This window comes from Mizuhopecten yessoensis, unplaced genomic scaffold (assembly GCF_002113885.1).
Source record: "Mizuhopecten yessoensis strain PY_sf001 unplaced genomic scaffold, ASM211388v2 scaffold9651, whole genome shotgun sequence".
Classification (NCBI taxonomy): Eukaryota; Metazoa; Mollusca; class Bivalvia; order Pectinida; family Pectinidae; genus Mizuhopecten; species Mizuhopecten yessoensis.
In genome coordinates this window covers 420,732-439,898 of record NW_018408154.1, presented here as the reverse complement: position 1 = coordinate 439,898, position 19,167 = coordinate 420,732, and the positions used below count along the sequence as shown (strand labels likewise).

General features: G+C 37.6%; 1 protein-coding gene across 4 annotated transcripts in view; it reads right to left on the bottom strand.

Annotated features, from left to right (window-relative positions):
* Positions 1-19,167, bottom strand: part of LOC110458575 (autism susceptibility gene 2 protein-like) — a 233,407-nt gene that overhangs the window by 134,066 nt on the left and 80,174 nt on the right. For all 4 annotated transcript variants that reach the window (XM_021510334.1, XM_021510335.1, XM_021510336.1 and 1 more), the window contains exon 2: positions 5,965-6,084. In XM_021510334.1, the coding sequence (XP_021366009.1) occupies positions 5,965-6,084 (120 nt within the window). The remainder of the gene's footprint in view (positions 1-5,964; positions 6,085-19,167) is intronic.

The following is a 19,167-nucleotide window of genomic DNA, read 5'->3' as shown; positions in this document are numbered from 1 at the left end:
CGGACGACGGACGACGGACGACGACGGACGAAAACGGATAGCAATAGGTCACTTGAGCTAAAGCTCAGGTGACCTAAAAACAGATTGTGATTGTCCACATGAGATGGAAAAACAGCATACTCCACACAAAAACCTGTGATAAATCAAGCTGTATACTCTCTCGCCCAGCGACTGTCTTCAGCCTCTACACAACCCTGTGTGAAAAAACAGGTTAGTTGGGATTTGACAAATCTGCCTGCCATGACAACAGGGGATATTGATTTGGAGTGGCCCAGGCTGTCACGTCAGATGACTAGACTGCTTCCTTGAATTCTTGATCACCCATAGCAAGAAACACACCATAATATGTTCATCCCCAAATTATAAACAATAGCTTTACAGAAAGATAAAACAGCCCATCCCAATATTAGACCAAGGCTTTACAACAAGGGGAAACAACTCATCCCAATATATGACCAAGGTTTTACAACAAGGGGAAACAACTCATCCCAATAACAAGAGGCCCATGGGCCTTAACGGTCACCTGAGTCCTTCAATATTTATTTTTGTTGTTGAAATATGTACCAATTTGAGTAAAAAATAGTATAATGTTAACTTAACTTTGTCAGGACCATGAGCTGATCATTCCTAGACCAATTTTAAGTGAGATCGGCCTATTAGAACTTAGTAGCAAAATAGCGGCCATGGCAGCCAAATTGTATTTCTGATTGACCCGAAAAATAACAACACTTTGTCAGGACCATGATTCGATCATTCCTACAAAGTTTCAGTTCAATCGGCCAAGTAGATCTTTACTTTAAGTTTGAAATAGTTTACCAAAATGGCAGCTGTGGTGGCCATATTGGATTTCTGATCGACCTGAAAAATAACAACACTTTGTCAGGACCATGAGTCAATCATTCCTACAAAGTTTCAGTTCAATCGGCCTAGCAGAACTTGACTTTAAGTTTGAAATATGTTTTCAAAATGGTGGCCGTGGCGGCCATATTGGATTTATGATTGACCTGAAAAATAACAACACTTTGTCAGGACCATGAGTCGATCATTCCTACAAACTTTAAGTTCAATCGGTCCAGCAGAACTTGACTTTAAGTTTGAAATAGGTTTTCAAAATGGCGGCCGTGGCGGCCATATTGGATTTCTGATCGACCCGAAAAATAACAACACTTTGTCAGGACCATGAGGCGATCATTCCTACCAACTTTCAGTTCAATCTGTCCAGCAGAACTTGACTTTAAGTTCGAAATAGGTTTCGAATAGGTACAACAAGGGGGAAACAACTCATCCCAATAATAAACCAAGGCTTTACAACAAGGGGAAACAACTCATCCCAATAATAAACCAAGGCTTTAAAACAAGGGGAAACAGTTCATCTCAATAATAGACCAAGGCTTTACAACAAGGGGAAACAACTCATCCAAATAATAAACCAAGGCTTTACAAGAAGGGGAAACAACTCATCTCAATAATAGACCAAGGCTTTACAACAAGGGGAAACAACTCATCCAAATATTAGACCAAAACTGCCCCGCCCTAGCCCCTGGGGATGGGGCAGGAATCACAATTTTACAATGTAATACCCTAATCCACCAAAGATAATTCTGACCAAGTTTGAATAATTCTCTGCTAAAAATGGATAAAATATACCCAAAAGTATTATTTCCCTATAGAAACTATAGTAAACTTTACCCCTCCCCAAGGGAGAACTGATGGCTCGGGGGTCCTGAAATAGACAATTTAAATAAAGCCCCTGATGATCTTTCTATCCATGCACTGAAATTGACGGTAGTTCCTCCGAGTCTGGAGAAGAAGATTTTTGAAATATTGGTTAATTTTCCCTTTGGGGCCCGCCCTGTCCCCTGGGGTTTGGGTAGGAATCCCAATTTCACAATTTGAAACAATCTTTCTCTAAGGATAATTCTCACCAAGTAAGAATAATTTCCTACAGAAAATTGGCAAAATATACCCAAAAGTGTTATTTCCCTATATAAACTACAGCAAACTTTACACCCGAAGGGTGAACGGATAGCTAGGGGGTCCTGAAATGTTCAAGCCCCTGAGGATCTGTCCATCCATGAGGGAGAAAATGACTGTAGTACCTCTGAATCTGGAGAATATTTTTGAAATATTGACAAAAGAACAGTTTATTTTACCACATCTTAAACGTCTGTGTGTTCATATCAAAACCAGTCTTCTCTAGCACTTAAGGGCAGTGTTTTAGTTGTAAAACAAGACAAGCAGGCCCCTGACATCACTAACCATAAGTATAGTGACTGCAGAAAAACATTTGCCTTACAATTCTATGTCTCATTTACTGTACCAACAACCAGCAAAAACACACAATATATACGAGATCCTAGTCCTCAGAGGTGAATCATTGTCTGGGAGTACTTTTAGGTTGTCTGTAGAAGTATTGTAAGGTTGCACGAGTTGTGTGGGATAGAACATTATTCAAGGTTCTGAGGAAGTTTGAAACCACGGCACAGTGGAAGTTTGAAATCATGGTATAATATAAGTTTGAAATCATGGTGGGACAAATGTTTGAAATTAAGGTACAATGGAAGTTTGAATGCATGGTAGACTGGTGTCAGCAATAAACAATTTTGAAGTAATGATGATTCAGCATTGTGAGGTTTGAAATCAGGGATACATTTATGAGGTGGCCTCTTTTACAAAATGTTCAGAGGATACAAATGCCTATATACAAAGCCAGTAATTGCTGCACTTTTCTGTATAACTTATCAGTAACTATTAGTCTATCATAGAAAGTGGAAATTCTTATGGTAGAAACTATAATTTATATGGTATAGTGCCATCAAATTAAATTTCTCTACGAGAATTAAAATCTGTATGCAGTGTCTTCGTAATTCTGTATAAGAAACAGTATCTGATGAAGATGTATTGCTGCATTAGAACTAAAATTTATCTGTTGAAGTTCCTTTGTCATATCATACGGAATCTACGCACTTGCTGTGACGATTGATTGTTAATAATTAGCCAATCACACGAGAGATATGAGCTACAGCAGAAGCAGTTAAGCAGGTAGCAGCGGTTTCCTGTCATAACAACGTTACTCTGCACTACCTACTGGCATGTCGGGTCTAACAGCACAAGTAGGCCTCTGTGATCATTCATTTGGCTTACTGCACTTGAAAACAGTTGCAATTCTTGAAAATAAAAATGCCAAGAGGAACATAAAACTCATTTTTGAAACTTGAACAGTGTTGCAACACTTGGCGATAAAAAAAACATGAAGCAAAACGGGAAATCGACATTCAGAGTATTTGAAGTGTGTTGTCTGTAGGAGAATTGTGTTACGGTAATAGGCAGGTTGTCGTTGTCAAATCTCTCCGACAGAATGCATTGTGCTGTAATTAGATATGTGAATGGCAGATATGAACTTTTAAAGACAAAGCCAGCAATTAGTTGTAGAGCGATGTCTTTATTATATAATAACACATGTAAGTAGATGTTGTTTGTACTTTTACATGATAAATGATGGAGTTAGGTTTTGTACTTTATATAATACGAGGTATTTGTTGTTCATACTTAAATGGCGGTGTTTGTTTTTTGTACTTTTAACAACAGACATGTTGCTTGAAGATTTACATACATAGGTAGGGGTTGCTTGTTCAAAGTGGCATTTGTTGTTTACACTTTAACATAATAACGGGGTGTTTATTGTTTGTGATCTTACATAATAACATGGGTGTTAATTGTCTTTAATATAACAGGGGTTAATTTTGTTTCTATTTATTTGTACTTTTACATAAAAACAGACATAGGTTAATGATTTGTACTTAAAACATAATAATAACAGGGGTGTTTGTTGTTGTTTATACTTTTACATAACAGTAGACGTAGGTTGGTGTTGTTTGTACTTTTACATAACAGTAGACATAGGTTGGTGTTGTTTGTACTTTTACATAACAGTAGACGTAGGTTGGTGTTGTTTGTACTTTTACATAACAGTAGACGTAGGTTGGTGTTGTTTGTACTTTTACATAACAGTAGACGTAGGTTGGTGTTGTTTGTACTTTTACATAACAGTAGACGTAGGTTGGTGTTGTTTGTACTTTTACATAACAGTAGACGTAGGTTGGTGTTGTTTGTACTTTTACATAACAGTAGACGTAGGTTGGTGTTGTTTGTACTTTTACATAACAGTAGACGTAGGTTGGTGTTGTTTGTACTTTTACATAACAGTAGACGTAGGTTGGTGTTGTTTGTACTTTTACATAACAGTAGACGTAGGTTGGTGTTGTTTGTACTTTTACATAACAGTAGACGTAGGTTGGTGTTGTTTGTACTTTTACATAACAGTAGACGTAGGTTGGTGTTGTTTGTACTTTTACATAACAGTAGACGTAGGTTGGTGTTGTTTGTACTTTTACATAACAGTAGACGTAGGTTGGTGTTGTTTGTACTTTTACATAACAGTAGACGTAGGTTGGTGTTGTTTGTACTTTTACATAACAGTAGACGTAGGTTGGTGTTGTTTGTACTTTTACATAACAGTAGACGTAGGTTGGTGTTGTTTGTACTTTTACATAACAGTAGACGTAGGTTGGTGTTGTTTGTACTTTTACATAACAGTAGACGTAGGTTGGTGTTGTTTGTACTTTTACATAACAGTAGACGTAGGTTGGTGTTGTTTGTACTTTTACATAACAGTAGACGTAGGTTGGTGTTGTTTGTACTTTTACATAACAGTAGACGTAGGTTGGTGTTGTTTGTACTTTTACATAACAGTAGACGTAGGTTGGTGTTGTTTGTACTTTTACATAACAGTAGACGTAGGTTGGTGTTGTTTGTACTTTTACATAACAGTAGACGTAGGTTGGTGTTGTTTGTACTTTTACATAACAGTAGACGTAGGTTGGTGTTGTTTGTACTTTTACATAACAGTAGACGTAGGTTGGTGTTGTTTGTACTTTTACATAACAGTAGACGTAGGTTGGTGTTGTTTGTACTTTTACATAACAGTAGACGTAGGTTGGTGTTGTTTGTACTTTTACATAACAGTAGACGTAGGTTGGTGTTGTTTGTACTTTTACATAACAGTAGACGTAGGTTGGTGTTGTTTGTACTTTTACATAACAGTAGACGTAGGTTGGTGTTGTTTGTACTTTTACATAACAGTAGACGTAGGTTGGTGTTGTTTGTACTTTTACATAACAGTAGACGTAGGTTGGTGTTGTTTGTACTTTTACATAACAGTAGACGTAGGTTGGTGTTGTTTGTACTTTTACATAACAGTAGACGTAGGTTGGTGTTGTTTGTACTTTTACATAACAGTAGACGTAGGTTGGTGTTGTTTGTACTTTTACATAACAGTAGACGTAGGTTGGTGTTGTTTGTACTTTTACTGCTGTTAGCGACTCATGCACTTGTACACACAAAATGATATATGTGTCCTAACCAAAAAACCAGCACTAGCAATGGCCGTCTCTAACGAGTGTTTATGCTTTACACACAGGCTGAAGGGGCAATACTTATCAACAAACCTATTTTCCCACAAGTGCTTGTCAGCAGCCCTGTTTTACCAAACACCAATTCAAGTGCCTGAAATACTTTTATATAAGGAGGCCCATTTTAAGATTTAAGTAGTGAATTAAAGATAAATACAGAAATACAAAGACAAATTGAAGCTCTAACAGAGAAATAGAAATGGGGCTTCATCTTCAGCAGAAACTTTGTAGTTCTGACACAGCAACTGAGACTTCATCAGAGAAATTGTTCTTCTCTTCCTTTTTTCTGCATCCATCTTGTCCATATCATTGATGACATTTATTAATCCCTCCAAAAAAAAGTTTTCTTTTTTTAAAACAACAATCAATATCAATGAGGCACAACCTTGTGAAGGTATATTCCTTGTAATTCTTTCTGGAAGATAAAACATGATGATGTGTACAAACAGAAAAATATACTTCTACCGACACCCGAGGTAAACTTGTCACATACCTGTGATTTTTTCTCTCGTTTCTTCTTCACACGATTATTTTTCTCTTTATCCCGTTCTTTATTCTGTGAGTTGCACAAGTCTGTCTTGTCATTGAGGTTAATAGAGTTCTTCACAGCATTCTGAAATAATGAAATAAACGATGAGATAAAAAGCATATTAAATGTATTCATATCAATATAAAACACATAAATAGACTTAAGTAAACAATAGTGCAGAAATGTACAATTTCAAATCTAAAATACTAACCCACAGGCAGAACTTAAAATATTCTACTAGCCCAACCTCCATTTTTATAGTAAATAAAATCTGCTAGCTCCCATCCCAGGCTTCAAGAATAATACACCCCTGCGGTAGGAATTCACAATCAAATATGTCCAAAAAACATCACATCACCATATATTCCAATGTGACAGAAGAGTAACTTTGGTAGGAAAGTAGTTTAATAGGTTGGTTTATTTGTAGTTTACGTCCTATTAACAGCTCATCACTGAAGAATGAGCCAGTTTGAAGTGGTGGATGAAACTGAAGTACCCAGAGAAACACCTAGGCACCACCCCAGGTAGGTCTCGAACCCGTGACCTACTAATGGAAGGCTATGCATCGTGTACGGTCCGACGCCTTAGCCACCACCCCAGGTAGGTCTCGAACCCGTGACCTAGTAATGGAAGGCTATGGATCGTGTATGGTCTGACACCTTAGCCACCACCCCAGGTAGGTCTCGAACCCGTGACCTAGTAATGGAAGGCTATGGATTGTGTATGGTCCGAAGCCTTAGCCACCACCCCAGGTAAGTCTCGAACCCGTGACCTACTAATGGAAGGCTATGGATCGTGTACGGTCAGACGCCTTAGCCACCACCCGAGGTAGGTCTCGAACCCGTGACCTACTAATGGAAGGCTATGGATCGTGTACGGTCCAATGCCTTAGCCACCACCCGAGGTAGGTCTGAACCCGTGACCTACTAATGGAAGGCTATGGATCGTGTACGGTCCGACGCCTTAGCCACCACCCCAGGTAGGTCTCGAACCCGCGACCTACTAATGGAAGGCTATGGATCGTGTACGGTCCGACGCCTTAGCCACTTGGCCACTGCAGCCGGAAAAGCAGTATAAACATTTTCCTTCCAATGTAAAAGTAAAACAACATGGACAATTTTATTCCTGGGTAATATAAAAGTAGCATGGGGAGTCTTATATCAATGAATTGGTTAGGGTGGAAAAGAAAAGAACAGCAGCTTATTTTTACCATACAAAAGGAAAGCAATGTGAAAACAGCAAAATTTAAATGTAGTTGGAAAGAAAGTTTTGCTTTAGTTACAAATATTGACATGAGTTATGTTTTAACAGCAACACCGTAACTATACAGTATTGATCTCATACACACAGTCTTACATCCTTATATCAGAACACAACAGCATTGATACACATTCAAACACAGCCCTGGAGACAGAATACAGATTGAAAGTCATTACAACAGAGATACAGTGTCATCAAATTGTTAAAACCAGCAGCAAGGCCATTTTACACAGACAGGAATTGATTAAATCTTTTTTTTCCAGTTGAATCATTACCAGGTCACTTGCCCCCACAGACCTCCAAGGTTTGTATTGGAAGGAGAATTTGCAGCACAAAAGATTGAAAGGTCAAAGGTTAATTGTGTCTCTTGAATTGATTTTAGGAGTTAATAAAGCTAAATGTAGCTCTGGGGCCTTGAGGCACATGCCCACTTACAGGCCCTCCTTGTTTGGTACACAGAACGAGAACAGCCATCTGTGCAGCAAATCTCCTGTTTTATTGAGCATTGTGTGGCTTCTTCCTCCACTTCATTACAATGCATGGCGGCTTTTCACATAATACGACTGGTTGGTTGTTTAGAACCTTGGAAATATGGGACCAAATACCCAACATAACAATGGCAGGGGAAGGATGGGAAGGGATTGGGATAAATTTCAATATTAAAATACTGTATAATATACTGGAAAATTTCGCCCAGTCAAAGTTTCTCTTTTCACCCATGAAATCAATGTTTGCCCAGTGTTACTACATATTTAATTACTAGGTTTATTATGTTGTTTACTTATATTCTCTGTAATGATAAGTTCATCCTCATAGCGGAGGGCGAAAAAGGCGAACATTAAACAGCAGCAGCCGAAGGTTCCTGGTAAACAGTAGGTTAACAATCAGATGGTAGGACACTGAATTCATCTACAGTTGCATTCATATTTTAACCTATAACTGATATTCTATGACACTAAATTCATCTACAGTTGCATTCATATTTTAACCTATAACTGATATTCTATGAAAAATCTAACTAAAAGTGTTCATGTTTTTCCTGACACATACAGTGAAATATATTTACAGCTTGTAAATGTAAACACACACAGTCAATTCACAATTATCATGAGACATATCATGTTGCACATAACTGTACAGAGCAGGACCTCTTCTCACACAAACTGAGTTTGGCTGCTGACCTGTCACAGAAATTTTGTGTAGAGATTAGGTAGCCGGTGGTTTGCCTTGATACCGAATCCCGGTCTTTAATACAGTTTCAATTCTTTATGTAAAACTATATTACCCTAATTTTACAAGGAGCTTACCCTAGTTACTTACACTAAGTTGGCCTAGTCTTGGCAAATGTAGTAATACATCCTTATATCAGTTTGTGTGGCCTTGTATTGTATTTGTTCAATGACCTTGACCTTTGGATTGAGTCCTGATCTACAACACAATGAGAGTAACTGGACATTGAGGACTGTCCAGACGTGTGGTTTTATAGGGCTATCTGTCAGGGGGCTGGTACAACACAGCCACAAAACCTCAGAATGAATCCCTGACCTGTACTACACCGCTGGTCACCAGTGACCCTATAAAGGGGATGTTTTATGTGGTCTGGTCCACCTTCCCAGCAGATGTCCTACATTGTACCGACTGACCAGGGTCATTCCAGTGTAAGGAGACCGGGCAGATACCCTCAAATCCAATTACTACCAATCAATGTCTTCACTTGGCATATAAATATCACCTCAATGAATTGTATAAAACACGGCCAATGATACAATTAAATGAGGCCCTTGGTGTTTGGATTCAATTGAGTCTTGTGATGCCACTCCAGATACTATACTTGTACAATGTTAGGCCGGGGCTCTTATTTGTGTATTTTATATGTTGATACGTTATTTATGTTATATAATTAGACAAATTGTTTCTATTTTGACAAATCGTTTCTATTATATATTTTGATATATTGTTTATATTTTATCTTTTGATATATTGTTTAACAGCACAATAAAACATTAATAACAGTACTATCTAATATCTGCAGATTACCACTAAACAAAGTACAAATATCCAAACACTAAAATCAAAAAAACATAAAAATGTCGCCACTGTCAATCACAGGCCTACGTGCAGGCAACTGGAGAACAGATGGGTCTTAAATGTCTCGTTAGCTTGTGTTTTAGGAGCATGCAATCAACATGCACTAGACAGTGTGGCCAGAATACACCTTGCCCCAAGTGCCAGAGAAGCAGACTGGGTCGGGTTACATAGCTAAAGTAGCCTAGGCAGCAGCTACAGCTCCAGATTGCATTAATATATCATGACACATCTGGTGCCATAAAGATGGCCTTGATCAGCTGATGTTCTCATCAAGTACAACAAAGGAAAGTTATAAAATCAGCTACCTAATTACAATCTAGCGGCAGTAATTCAAATTGGTGCTAGCTTATCTGGTACTGAACACATTAGAAACAGTGTTAATACACCAGGGCTAATATATTTTACTAAGATTTATTCTAAATAAACAGTATTTTTATATTTCCATCATGTACCGATTTCAGTTGTTTCAAACAGTGAATTTTACTAAATGAGTTAAATGTGGTAGAGATTCTTTGCAACCATTTACCACTAAGGCCCAATTGGTGTACCATCATCAAGGCCCTACTTATGTTCAATGTGACAGTAATTCTGTGTAATTCACTTACAAGGCCCTTCTCATGTACATGGTGAGTTATTCTGTGTAATTCACCAACAAGGCCCTACTCATGTACACTGTCTAAAGTGTATCTGTGTAATCTACCTCTAATCCAAGGCCCTACCTATGTACACTGTGACAGTAATTCTGTGTAATTCTCTACCAAGGCCCTACTTATGTACATTGATGATGTCTGTGTAATTCTATGTAATTTAAACCAAGGCCTTGTGTAATTCTCTGAAAAGAACTTTCTCATGCAAATTTTGATGTTATCTGTAGTAATTCTGTGTAATTATCTATAAGGCCCTACTCATGTACATTGTGGCGCTGTCTACAGTAATTTCGATGTAATTTACCATTCAGGCCCTGCTTGTGTGCATTGTGATGATGTTAAGTTATTCTGTGTAACTTACCACTAAGGCCCTAATCCTGTACATTTTTAGTGCCAGTAAGGCTGTGGTCCTGTACGCTAACAAAGCTTTGGTGGGTTTAGACAGTAGTTCTGTGTAATTCACCATTAGGGCCCTGGTTCAGTACATTTTTATACCCACTAAGGCCCTGGTCCTTTATGCTAACAAAGCTTTGGAGGGTTGAGACAGTAATTCTGTGTAATTCACCATAAGGGCCCTGGTCCTGTACATTTTTATACCCACTAAGGCCCTGGTCCTGTATGCTAACAAAGCTTTGGAGGGTTTAGACAGTAGTTCTGTGTAATTCACCATTAGGGCCCTGGTCCTGTACATTTTTATACCCACTAAGGCCCTGGTCCTGTATGCTAACAAAGCTTTGGAGGGTTGAGACAGTAATTCTGTGTAATTCACCATTAGGGCCCTGGTTCTGTACATGGTAATTACATTCAATACAAGTTCATTATCAACCCAACAATCCTAATTGAATGATTTATACTTCAACAAGCAAAATGCAATTATTTTGAAATAACACTTCACTTCGAAACATTAATATAACAATGTAATCACCAGGAATCACTGGTATTAAACCAATAGAAAACTTCATTATAACACACCCGATAGTTTTACTTTAAGCCAGAAGGTTTTCTTAAATGATTAATAATAATAAAAAAAAAATCCAGGGCTAGAAGGTGGCCACAATCGACAGATCAAATCAAGCCAAAACATTAAATCTTTCCCCAACCTTTTTTAGTGCAGAGCTAAAATTTTGTTGACGATTGTGAGTCAGATAATTTATTTGGTAGGTACAAGGAATTATTTTCAATAAACTGAACACAAGTGTGATTCATTAAAAGATGTGCAGCGAAAAAAAATCAAGATTTAAACTTTTTTTATGTGAACAAAAACATAAGACTCCCCTTATTTGCCAGCATTCTCTCCCCTTCCCATGCAAAATATAAATACACTAATTAAGTCAAGTAACCAGTTATCAACAATTTTCTTAAATACATATATGTCTACATATAATTTATAAATTGCATACATGAATAAATGCAATTAGAAGGTTATGATGTGGAAAGTCAACTTACCATACAAGTTATAACTGAAAAGTGTACACTTCATTATTTGACCTTTGACCTCGATATCAAGGTCAAAGCATCCTTACGATAGTGCACTGCACATCATCTCTGGGTGATACAGGTATACTGCAAGATTCATTACATGTATACTGCAAGATTCATTACAGGTATACTGCAAGATTCATTAAGATATTTTTAATGGTTCATGGCTAAATGTTACTGAAAAGTTTTTGTTTATTTGACCTCTGACCATGTGGTTTAGGTCACAGTGACCTAATGACAGTGCATAGCACATCACATCATCTCTGGATGTGCAGGTATACTGCAAGTTTCTTCATGACATTTTTAACGCTTTAAAAGTTAAGAACCTGACTAAATGTTGCTGAAAATTTTGCACTTATTTGACCTTTGACCTTGCAAGGTCAATGTTACAGTGGCATTACGACATAAAAATAACATTGGATACATGAGTAGGCTCTTTTAAAGGTCCTTCAGCACAAATAAACTGAAGATATCAGAAGGCAGCTTAAAAGGACGAGGAAGTGATGAGGAATACATTTTTCTTTCACTTTCAAAATCCCGGAGCTTCATTTATCAATGTTTTCAAGGAAATCTACACTAAACATTAATGTAATGTATTCAAGGCCCCCAACAATCTACACTAAACCTTAATGTAATGTATTCAAGGCCCCCAACAATCTACACTAAACATTAATGTAATGTATTCAAGGCCCCCAACAATCTACACTAAACATTAATTTAATGGTCGATAGATCTTCATTTTGTTAACAAACATTAACCTTAATCTCTAGCCTAACAACCAGTTATCCTAGAGTGTCAGTTCTGACATAGAGACAAAAGCTATTTTACATAATTATTTCATGCATCCTCTGTCAAAACCAACGAAGTATGTAGAATCTCACACAGTACACATTGGATGTTTAAATGTCGCATCAGTTAGAATACAAAGGTCGAAATCGATTTAGCTATGTGTGATAACAACATCCACTGGGTAATAAAAGCCATGCTGTGGTGTACAAGTTGATTTCAAACACAGCAGGTTTTCAATGAAACAACTGGTGACATCTAAACATGTCTGAAAGTACTTACAATGGTAGCCTAACAAAGTACTTACAAAAGTAGCCTAACAAAGTACTTACAAAAGTAGCCTAACGAAGTACTTACAAAAGTGGCCTAACAAAGTACTTACAAAGTAGCCTAACAAAGTACTTACAAAAGTAGCCTAACAAAGTACTTACATAAGTAGCCTAATGAAGAAATTACATAAGTAGTCTAACAAAGTACTTACATAAGTAGCCTAATGAAGAAATTACATAAGTAGTCTAACGAAGTACTTACAAAAGTAGCCCAACAAAGTACTTACAAAAGTGGCCTAACAAAGTACTTACAAAGTAGCCTAACAAAGTACTTACAAAAGTAGCCTAACAAAGTACTTACATAAGTAGCCTAATGAAGAAATTACATAAGTAGTCTAACAAAGTACTTACATAAGTAGCCTAATGAAGAAATTACATAAGTAGTCTAACGAAGTACTTACAAAAGTAGCCCAACAAAGTACTTACAAAAGTGGCCTAACAAAGTACTTACAAAGTAGCCTAACAAAGTACTTACAAAAGTAGCCTAACAAAGTACTTACATAAGTAGCCTAACGAAGTACTTACATAAGTAGCCTAAAATGCCCTATTATTAACTGTTCTATTTGATTATTTGAATTTGACCCGTAAGTAAGACAAATGTAGGGGAATTCCGAGTCAAATTCCTGGTGAAAAACCACAAGTCCCATTTTCTATTTGAACCGCTTCCCTTTTATCTACAATATCCTAAGTAACTTCTTGAGAAAGGAAGTTCTGTGAAATTTGGAATGAAATGGTCTAAAGGGTGATGAAGGTCTTTTGCTTAAACTAATTTTCTATTGAGTAAAAATGACCTTGACAAGAAATCTGATCATGTGGTTTTAGACAAGAAGTCCTGCAAGACCTTTTACTGACTTTAAGAGACTAGCTACAAGTACAGAAATACATGTAGGTGACCTAAAACTTCTGATGCGTAAAGCAATCCTGATTATTTATATCAGGGAGCTTGTTTGTTGGATGTTCAGAATTATCTGTAAATACTGTAAAAATATACATAAATTCATTTCAGCTAAATCTGAAACAGTTTATGCGGAAATGTCACCTTAAAAGTAAATGTAATGCCATGTCAGAAAAAACCCTGAATAAAGGTCAACATGTTGTGTTAAAAATGATTTTCTATTTATAGCAAGTGACCTTGACCTTTCAACATGAAGATACTTTTAGCAAGGAAGTCGTTTACAAAGTTGGATGTTGACTGGCCCACAGGAAACCTGATTTTTCATGTGGCAACTCAGACATTATACCCGCAATGTAACTTGATTTACAGCACAAATAGGCAAATTGTATAAATCGAAATATAAGCTGTAGGTAATTTCTGTACAACTGTATATTACAGTGCGAAAGACAGCCTGGGAGATTGTTAGTAGGCTTTCTGTGTTACAGCCTGATAGACTGAGGCTAAGCTATCAGGGTCTCTACTGATGTGACCATGGCTGTGAAGTTAGATTAGTGTGAAGGACAGCCTGGGAGATTGTTAGTAGGCTTTCTGGGTTACAGCCTGGTAGACTGAGGCTAAGCTATCAGGGCCTCTACTGATGTGACCACGGCTGTGAAGTTAGCTTAGTGTGAAAGACAGCCTGGGAGATTGTTAGTAGGCTTTCTGTGTTACAGCCTGATAGACTGAGGCTAAGCTATCAGGGTCTTTACTGATGTGACCACGGATATGAAGTTAGATTTGCTAAGTGCCAAGATTACTATGTTGGTTGTAAACTTGAGTCTGGGCCGAGACCAAACAACCTCTCAACAATCCCCCCAGTCCCAGTGAATACCTGTCCAGCAGGCTAAACACCTCGCTTTATTTTCCACCTGTGACAATTGTGATCTACCCTACAGATTAAAACCATCTCCAGGCTGACAGATAAGGAAAATATTTAACGTTAAGTCTGACAAGGGAGGAAATACACTGGACAAAGTGGCTGTATCATCATGATTAACAGGCAAGTGGAGGAACAACATCCACCGTAGATAAACCCAACAACCCTAACTCTCTAACACATACCGCTACAGACGGATCATGTGAGGGAGCAGGATCAACATCCACAGTAGATAAACCCAACACCCCTAACTCTCTAACACATACCGCTACAGACGGATCGTGTGAGGTAGCAGGATCAACATCCACCGTAGATAACCCCAACAACCCTAACTCTCTACTAACACATACCGCTACAGACGGATCATGTGAGGGAGCAGGATCAACATCCACAGTAGATAAACCCAACAAGCCTAATTCTCTAACACATACCGCTACAGACGGACCATGTGAGGTAGCAGGATGAACATCCACCGTAGATAAACCCAACACCCCTAACTCTCTAACACATACCGCTACAGACGGATCTTGTGAGGTAGCAGGATCAACATCCACAGTAGATAAAGCCAACAACCCTAACTCTCTAACACATACCGCTACAGACGGATCTTGTGAGGTAGCAGGATCAACATCCACAGTAGATAAAGCCAACAACCCTAACTCTCTAACACATACCGCTACAGAGGGATCATGTGAGGTAGCAGGATCAACATCCACCGTAGATAACCCCAACAACCCTAACTCTCTACTAACACATACCGCTACAGACGGATCATGTGAAGTAGCAGGATCAACATCCACAGTAGATAAACCCAACAAGCCTAATTCTCTAACACATACCGCTACAGACGGATCATGTGAGGTAGCAGGATCAACATCCACAGTAGATAAACCCAACAACCCTAACTCTCTAACACATACCGCTACAGACGGATCATGTGAGGTAGCAGGCAGCAGTATGTACACAAACCATAAGGACTCTGTCACTGTCACACAGATATTGATCACTAACATTGCATGTCATTTAATGTCATTTGAAATGTTGACCTTGATTCTGACCACTGACCTTTCACTGAACCAATCACCTTGTTTTTACCAACAACATGTCATTTGACCACCATCTGGAACTTAAACCATAGAATAGATTGGGGGTTTTTTCCCCACAAGAGACTTTTTTCACCATTGACCTTTCTGTTGGAATGTTTCCCTGCTTTTATACATTGACCTTCCACATGAACATTGACCTAGCTTTGATCTAATGATCTTTTGTTCAAACACTGCAATGTTTCATTGACCTTGCCTTGAACAATAAACATTCAGCTGAAACAATCCCCTCGCTTGATACTGATGACCGTCTGCTAGATAAATATTCTTTCATGGAATATTTAACTTGTCACTGGACTAATGACCTTGCTTTGAAACCTTGACCTGTGATTGAACTGTTGACCTTGCTTTAGGCAATCAATCTTTCATTGGAGTAATGCTTACTTTGCACCAATGACCTTCCACTTGATCAATGACCTTGCTTTACGCCAGTTACCTTTCAATGGATCAATGACCTTTCTTTGAACCAGTGACCTTTCACTAGAGCAATGACCTTGCTTTACACCAACGACCTTTATCAGACCAATGACCTTGCATTTAAACAGTGACCTTTGGTTGTAAAATAACTTTCCATTGGACCAAAGTGATATCATTTTAAAGCATTTCCATTTGGTTCATGACCTTGCTTTGTATCACAATGATCAATTTTGGACCTATGACCTTGCATTTGACGTATGATTTTCACTGGACCAAACTGATCTTGCTTGACCTTTCAATGGGTTAATGACCTTATCTTGGACCAATGAAATTTGTTTTTCCTTGGACCCTTTTTAGTGTTGCTTTGGAACCAATGACTTTGCCACATATTAGACTTCCAGACTTGAAGTCATGTTTCATCATACCCTTGTTCCACTGCAGGTCAACTGACCTATTCTACATGTATATTTTGTCATGTCATGGACCCTCATAATTAGTGGTCTTATGAAAAGTACCAGACCTACTCTTCTGATTTGGGACATCTGGTCTGGACCTGTATGTAGTATAATCATTTTGATGAATTACATGGTGAACTTAAGGTTATTTAGCTATGGGGACAGAATGAACAAATGGACTCGGCTTGTACAAAGGCTTGAAGCAGTAAATCCTGTGAGATGACATCAATACAGCACTCCTGTGTATATGACTATCAGCGGTAATCTCTTACAAGGTAACTGACAGTTGTAATCACCACTGTACAGCTGAGCCCTGGCCAGTTAAAGGGCTGGTCTGTCTGTGTGTAGGAGCAGTGTGTATACACCAGCCTACAGTGTGTGGTTATAACAGGGTATTGATTACTGCCATCTCCATCAGACATATATATATATATATACATCATTGGGAGGCCAGCACACACTACACATAAGGTTACACCAGATGAGAGGGGGCTGGGTGGAAATCAATGACTGCCTTGCTAGTGTTAATTGTGGAATATTTCATCTGTGTGAGGCTGTTTATCTGTGCATCTATGTTATGGAAATTGTATGGAGATTTAAAACATGATCTGACTGCGCTTACTGCAATCCTTGTTGCCAGAGAACTAGGTTTGTTTAGCATTTTATGGCAATGTAAAAAAATGTTTTAACTTGTTGCATGCGCTATTACATATTGATTTATGCTCATTAAATATTTTCTCCATTTCTTATAGACCTACCTTGTAATATCAACATTTACATAAGGTACTGAACTTGCTTTACTTCAACTTGTTTTTAAGACTTTTTTAATCAAATTACATGATAAAAGTATTGCAATTTCCTCTATTCTGCTCCAGCCACACAGGGCTTGAGTGTAAATAGTCTGGGTTCTAGAGTTCATTACTTGGCTGAATAGAGAGGCACTACATCTAGAATTATTGACACAACAACACATTTATCCTTCCAACCAAAGCATGTTATATACATAGCTGCTACTCAGCACTGCCACAACTATTACAGCTGGCATGTCAAGCATACTGTGGAGACTGATCGTCAAATCTGATTCATCAAAATGCTTTACAAATTATGTACTACATAAGTATGTGCCATGAACAATTTGCATTTTTTTTCTAAACAATGAATGTTAATTTTTTCCCACATATTTTTTTACATTTTCTTTCAGCTAGACAAACCCCCAAGTTACATAAACCAATGAGAATAAATTTGCAAAACAATTGATGATGTGTTTTTTACTTTTACTTTTTTTTATGTGGGCAATGTAATCATAAATCACTTACAATAAATATGAATGTTTCTGTTCGCTTTGCTCATGTAAAACACATTAATCATGGACAGCTATCTCCCACTGCATACCGAAACAACTTAAATACATTTAAACCCTCACCAGACAGCTGAATTGAAAAAAGGCCTGTTTTACAAGTGTCAGGTTCACCATGTGTCTAACAAGACTAAGGCCTGTATTCTGTACACACTGCCAACACAACTACTGTGTATATACACACAAACATCTCTATTTCAGTCAGAAACAAAAAAACACCGATCAAATTTCAAATTTACAGTGAAGACATGAAAACATTTACTCTCCTACTGCTGTGTGTTTATAAGGTCTGCCTTATATACAGAAAAACTTCTAATTTCTAAAGTAAATCACATTCAAAACATCTGTGGCCTAATGACAGATTAACCGAATAGGTTTCTACAAACATTTGGGTCTGAATTTTTTTTTTATATCAAGACATACTCAAAATATACTCGGCCCACTGAAATGAAAAATAAACGACTTAGCTAAATCATGTTGGTCACCTTTTGTTGTTGGCATCATTTCACACATTATTGGATTTAATAAGTCATAATAAAAAATACCTTTCTAAAAATATTTTGGTTTGGAATTTCTTTGATACCATTAACTCATTCACCCCTGAAGACACATTTGAACTCTTCCAATTCAAAGGTTGGAATAGTTCATCATAAAATTTCAGGGGTGAATGCGTTAATACCAACTGTTTCCTTTATATACAAAGTTTTCCTGGTGATATGGTCCATTTCCCACTATTTCACTTTCTGAATTCCCTTTCTTACCTGACATCAGGGACATTACTCCAAAACCATTTTTTTACAAATTTTATGAGAATGTAGATATGACAATACTTTGACCTGACAATAAGCCTTATATAAAGTTCAAAATATCTTTTAAATACATTTTAATGAAATATTATTATTATTTGACATTTGACAATTTAGATCTGTCCCTTGAGGCAAGATAACACCTCATCAGTGATGATCAATAGTTAGAATGTAACCTACAGAAATTTCAATGAAATATATATAAAGTTACAATGGAGAAGCAAAAACATGGTTTGACCTCTATTTCAGACCTTGATCTATATTTACTTGCCATCAGTTATCGATAAAACCATACATGTAGTTTCATCAAATTGCTGTGCTATAACAACTTTTATAACCTCCGACTGTCTACTCTTTGTCTGCCCCTTACCAGACCAATGACGGCTGGTAAGTACAGCTAAACTTCACCCAGGAGACTCCACGCCGAAAAATACATGAAAAAGTCCACCGTAAAAAATAGGGACACAAATGATGTGATTTACAAGGATGTATCAAACTGGGATGTATCAGTAGTGTTTTACTGGGGTGTATCAGTGTAGTGTTTTACTGGGGTGTATCAGTGTAGTGTTTTACTGGGGTGTATCAGTGTAGTGTTTTTACTGGGGTGTATCAGTGTAGTGTTTTACTGG